The 5,975-nt window shown below is 41.2% G+C and overlaps 1 protein-coding gene across 1 annotated transcript; it reads right to left on the bottom strand.

The window, feature by feature from the left end:
• Window positions 1–280: 280 nt before the first annotated feature.
• Window positions 281–5,048, bottom strand: si:dkey-27i16.2 (regulator of cell cycle RGCC-like). Its single transcript, XM_055888133.1, has 5 exons — window positions 4,837–5,048; window positions 4,389–4,574; window positions 3,348–3,428; window positions 2,162–2,224; window positions 281–945 (listed from the first exon to the last, which is right to left on the bottom strand). The coding sequence occupies exons 1-5, from the start codon at window positions 4,856–4,858 to the stop codon at window positions 938–940; spliced, it is 360 nt and encodes a 119-aa protein (XP_055744108.1). The 5' UTR covers window positions 4,859–5,048; the 3' UTR covers window positions 281–937.
• Window positions 5,049–5,975: the final 927 nt, after the last annotated feature.

Raw genomic sequence — 5,975 nt, 5'->3', positions numbered from 1 at the left:
TTTCCTAGGTTTCAGCCTTTCTAGGGAGTTTTTCCTAACCACTGTGCTTCTACACCTGCATTGCTTGCTGTTTGGGGTTTTAGGCTGGGTTTCTGTACAGCACTTTGAGACATCGGCTGATGTAAAATGGCCTTTATAAATACATTTGATTCCTTGATTGATTGATTAATGATATAATGTGAAATTACATTTTGCTCACTTACTTTTCACTGTACATTTTCCACCCACTTGTTTTTAGACTATTCATTTGCTTTTAAATAACTTAAAAAGACAGCAAAAGTTTAAAAAAATATCTATCTTTATTCATCTGTGCATTCATCTGTACAAAAATCGTCATCATCATCATCACCATCAGGTTAGGCAGTGGTCTGTTTGTAGTATAGGCATTATAATACTGTACATCACTTTACAATATAATATAAAACAATTACTATACATGGGGGAGGTCTAACACATTGGGTTGTGATGAGGACAATGGGTCTCTTATAAGGCCTTCCATCAGGAAACAGCAGGTTGGCATAAACCCTACTTTTCCCACTATAGATCTTGTGATTAGCAAGTGTTGTACTTGGATGCCATTTCACACACATCATGTTCTCCTATTGAAGAGATTCACGTTGACTATAAAACAGCTTGATTTAGCTGTGAATACGCCACCAGTCTGAGGGAAGGGATGTAGTCTACCACCTCAGGTCCAGCGGTGTTCTAGATATTGGAACATGATGCCCTTTTAATTCCTCATGTTTATCCTTTTTTGCCCCAAAGGGGCCAAGAGAGAGCTGGCTTTCTCCGAACAGAACTGTTTTAGATCAGTGTGTTTGTGTGTTCAGAGGTAGCCAGCCGTGCAGCCTCTGGTCTGTTCTCTCTTCGCTCTCCCCGTGGTCTCAGCAGCTCTCTCTCAGTCTCCGTCTCTCCCCATCTCTCTCCGTCTCTCCGCTCACATCTCTGTCAGAAAGACACAGACATACGCACAGTCATTAGCATGCAGCAGGCTGGTACAGACGCATCGAGAACAGCACTTATCTGTGTCTGATAACAGTGTGTGTGTGTGTGTGTGTGTGTGTGTGTGTGTGTGTGTGTGTGTGCGTGCGTGCGTGCGTGCGTGCGTGCGTGCGTGCGTGCGTGCGTGCGTGCGCGCGTGCATGTGTGTGTGTGTATCTACGTCTCTATGTGTTCTCAAACAGCACTGCCTCTCTGCTGATAGTGGTAAGATAGTCATGTACTATAGACTACTATCACTGGAGGGTGTGTAGATAGCCCACCTCAACCCTGCAGACATGGAGCTGTGATTCAGCTGGATACTGCAGGGATGAGACCCAGTCTGAGTTCCAAATGGCACCCTATTCCCTCATAGGGCTTTATTCCCTCATAGGGCTTTATTCCCTCATAGGGCTCTAGTCAAAAGCAGTGCCCTATACGGCTTGTAGGTTACTGGCTACTAGCCGTCCTACGTGTTGGCATCTCAATGGAAAGGGAACTTGATAATATTAAAGGCCTAACCAGCAGTAAATAAATGAATAGTATTAAAGGCCTATAGAAAATAAACTGCATGATACACTGACCTCAGCTGGCATTGAAACACTAGACTAAAGAGGTATAAAGAGACTGAAACACTAGACTAAAGAGATATAAAGAGATTGAAACACTAGACTAAAGAGATATAAAGAGATTGAAACACTAGACTAAAGAGATATAAAGAGATTGAAACACTAGACTAAAGAGATATAAAGAGATTGAAACACTAGACTAAAGAGATATAAAGAGATTGAAACACTAGACTAAAGAGATATAAAGAGGCTGAAACACTAGACTAAAGAGATATAAAGAGACTGAAACACTAGACTAAAGAGATATAAAGAGACTGAAACACTAGACTAAAGAGATATAAAGAGACTGAAACACTAGACTAAAGAGATATAAAGGGATTGAAACACTAGACTAAAGAGATATAAAGAGGCTGAAACACTAGACTAAAGAGATATAAAGAGACTGAAACACTAGACTAAAGAGATATAAAGAGACTGAAACACTAGACTAAAGAGATATAAAGAGATTGAAACACTAGACTAAAGAGATATAAAGAGATTGAAACACTAGACTAAAGAGATATAAAGAGATTGTCCGGCTGTGGGGAATTTTTGTTTTGTTTTGAGATGCATACCAGCAAGTTCCCGGTCCAAACTGTCGATGAATCTCTGTAGGTCTCCTGTGTCTCCCATTCTGGCTGAAGAGAAAAAGGAGAGCATGTGAGAATGGAGAAATAGAGAGTGGTTGAATGGAACATTTCTGTGGAGAGATGCAGCAGTAGCAGCTTTAAGATCACTGGCATTTCCTCCTTTGGAACAGAGCAGGAAATGGGATCCAACTCACAGAATTATAGAAGAAGAACCTGCATCCCAAATGACACCCTATTCTCTAGAGCCCTTAGGGCCCTGGTTAAATGTAGTGGACTATAAAGGAAATAGGGTACCATTTGGAACATAATGAAGGAGTCAGGACACAACCCCTGGTTTAACCAAGATGGAAAATAAGATTCACAGACTCTTATTCAGCTGTTTTTATAAAAATATCCTCTTAAACAGCCCATAATATAAAACTCCACTGAGCTAGTGAGGCGTCTGCAGGACACCTCAGACTGACTGACGTGGATATTCTAGTGTTATGTTTAGCTTATGTATGGCTTATGTATGCTTTATGTAATGCTATGCATGTTTAATGCTTCTCTTAAGTAATGTTATGTAAGTCAAATGTATGTCTCTTACGTAGTGTTATGTATGTCGAATGTATGTCTTTAGTAGTGTTATGCATGTCGAATGTGTCTTAAGTAGTGTTATGTTTGTCTAATGTATGTCTTAAGTAGTGTTATGTATGCCTAATGTATATCTTAAGTAGTGTTATGTACGTATAAGGTATGTCTTAAGTAATATTATGTATGTCTAATGTATGTCTTAAGTAGTGCCATGTGTGCCAGTATAATGGAGACAGACAGACTGGTGCCCCCTCAACCAGCACTCTGTGGTCTTTCAATTAACATTATTCCTCATCTACATTAGACAATGTGGCCCCCTTTCACACAGCTGCTTCTACCCTAAACCCCCGCTCCACCACCCAATGACGAGGCTCAATAGCCCTGCAGGAGACAGGCTGTAGAAGCACAGCGGCCCAGCTTTGTTGTGTAAACTCCAATCAATAGTGATCTATTGTAATGCTCTGATTATCTGTGTGAAAGTGGTAGTGATCTGTGTATGGACTGATAGTGATCTCCTACTACAACTCCATCTGGACAGATAGCTCCGAGCTAGTTTACATGGTGATGGGTTGAGATGTAATGGTATTGGTCTCCTTACCTTTGGGCGTTACTGTTATGCCTGCAGTGTGGATCTCTTCTTCACTGGTGTTCAAACTGTTACCCAGAAACGCCTCACTGCCTGGACGGAGAGAGAGAGAGAGAGAGAGAGAGAGAGAGAGAGAGAGAGAGAGAGAGAGAGAGAGAGAGAGAGAGAGAGAGAGAGAGAGAGAGAGAGAGAGAGAGAGAGAGAGAGAGAGAGAGAGAGAGAGAGAGAGAGAGAGAATAAAAATAGAGAGGGAGAGAGAGGGAGAGAGAGAGGGCGAGAGAGGTTAGACCACAAGAACACATACACACGTGGCACAACTAATATATATTATAAACTGGGTGGTTCAAGCCCTGAATGCTGATTGGCTGAAAGCTGTATACCACAGGTATCAGAAACATTTATTTTTACTTCTCTAATTACGTTGGTAAGCAGTTTTTAATAGCAATAAGGCACCTCGGGGGTTTGTAGTATATGGCCAATATACCAGAGCTGGATCCAAGCAGTTGTGCATAAGAAGAGCCCTGAGCCTGGTATATTGGCCATATTCCACAACCCCTCAGGCCTTATTGCGTAAATACATGCCATTTGGTAGACACTTGATCCAAAGCATACCTGCATACATTTTACATATGGGTGACGCCGGGAATCAAACCCACAACCCTGGCATTGCCCTGCATGCTCTACCAGCTGAGGTACAGCAGACTATTCTGGTAGCTAATGTTGAATATAACTTTCAGATTGAATGATGTGTTAAATATGATAATGCAACCCTTCCTCCACAGACAGTCATACAAATCCATTAGATGTCATGGAGAAAATGTGCATTGGTTGAAACAGTGGTATTTTGTGTGACTCTCTAATTTCATGTAAAGTTGATGCATGTTCATGAACCGATGCTTTCGCCAGTAAAAAAGGTCAAGTGTGGGTTGATGAAAGGGGCTCAACCGCCGGCTACCCACAGGGTATTCTCCATCTGAATCATCGTTTACGCACAAACCCCACGCATGTATGGGACATACGACCATTAAAAGTTTAGACCCAAAGGCTACTCACTGCAATCACTAGTGTCCTCCACGCCGCTGTCGCTGACCACAGAGCCGTCGTCCCCTAGCCCGGTGCGCCGTTTGGCTTCAGACAAGAGCAGCTCGTATTCGTACGGGACGCTTTGGGAAGGCTCTCTCAACTCCTCAACCACGTCAGCGAACTCCTGGAGCAGATCAGTCAGCTCCTGCTCCAAGTCTGATAGGGGATTTAGAAAATGGTTTTAGTTAGAGTGGGAATAATTCAACTGATGATGGAATGTAAATTATTTTACACATTTATTTTAATTAGCCTATTAATAATAAGGTTTTCCAAAATTTGCAATTAAAAACGAAATAATGTATACCAAACAAAATGAATCCAAATTAAAAGTCTACAACAGCAGGAATAAAATACAAGAAAAAACGCTGCAATAATCAATAGCCTAATGATAAAAATCAAGTCAACGCTCAAGACTCACCTGAAAAGTTCTCTGTAGACATTCTGAAAAGCTGGAATTGTACGGTTGATGACTTATATAAGAGAGAAACTGTTCAAGAAGTGAAGTTTCAAGTTGATAGGTGGGGTCTTCTGTTTATAAAGCCTCCATAGACTCTACTCACAACCGGAAAAGACGCGCTCTGCAGCACCCAATCAGGTCACTGCTCGCGGCTTCTGTGGTTACCGTAGTGAGTGGGCGTCCCGAAAGTAACAGTTAAGAGCAGGAAAAAATGAATGAACGGAACAGTCTCAGAAACCCCAAGATAGATGCTTATGCAACTCCATGAACGTCACCAGGACCTGGCGTTCGGTTTCTTACGCCACACATTTTTTTGCGCTGATGATGCAATGGTGTAAAAAATAAATTGTAGTCAACTGAATGCACCACTTATGTCATGGGACTGTGGTTATGTGAAACTTCCAAAGCCATCCAACCATTATAACCACTTGTCAGAATGGTGCTGTGTCTCCCAAGGTCACTTAATGATTCATTAGTAATCTACATAACAAACAGAATATAATAGCATGATAATGTCAGGCTACTCTTATACCAAAAACACCATGTCATTTCTTGTGACAATTTAGGATGATTGTGCTGAAATATATATATATTTTCTAATGCTGTGGTTGTGTTTAACTCAATCTGCTCTAAAATCTGATTGGTTAGGCCGGTTAGCCACCCTTACATCATTCAAGAAGATCAAAATGCCTATTCCCATGAAACTGATTGGGATCAAATGATTGGCATGCATGCAGCATGGCCGTTTCACCTGTAAAACGTGAAGAATGATCATTCACGATTGACAGTGATGATGACCTCGTTTACAATAAGGTAGGCCTAATTTGGTGTTTTAGGATTTAAAAAAAGATAAAACGTTCTTTAGCTGCTTACAGTGTATGTAGGCATAGACAATCATGCAATTTGGATGAGGCATTGTATGTATATTCTACAATTATTATACACAATAGGCTTCATGTCGGTACCAACTTTCATTCAGAAATGATAATAGACTACCTAAATAAATCTCACTGCATCACTGGTTATAATAACTGTAAAGCGACTGGCCACGTGTGGTCAACTGATCATTCCAGCACCGTTTTGATTGGGACTGCCTTGAG

Source organism: Salvelinus fontinalis, chromosome 29, assembly GCF_029448725.1.
Source record: "Salvelinus fontinalis isolate EN_2023a chromosome 29, ASM2944872v1, whole genome shotgun sequence".
In the NCBI taxonomy this organism is placed as follows: domain Eukaryota; kingdom Metazoa; phylum Chordata; class Actinopteri; order Salmoniformes; family Salmonidae; genus Salvelinus; species Salvelinus fontinalis.
This window is presented reverse-complemented; position numbering and strand designations above follow the sequence as displayed.

Bases quoted from the DNA above. Each gene is read 5' to 3' on its own strand.
- si:dkey-27i16.2 (XM_055888133.1), bottom strand. From the start codon at position 4,858: ATGTCTACAGAGAACTTTTCAG. The intron at 3,429-4,388 runs GTGAGTAGCCTT...CTCTCCGTCCAG, and splicing joins GGAGGACACTAGTGATTGCA to GCAGTGAGGCGTTTCTGGGT. The intron at 2,225-3,347 runs GTAAGGAGACCA...TTTTCTCTTCAG, and splicing joins CATAACAGTAACGCCCAAAG to CCAGAATGGGAGACACAGGA.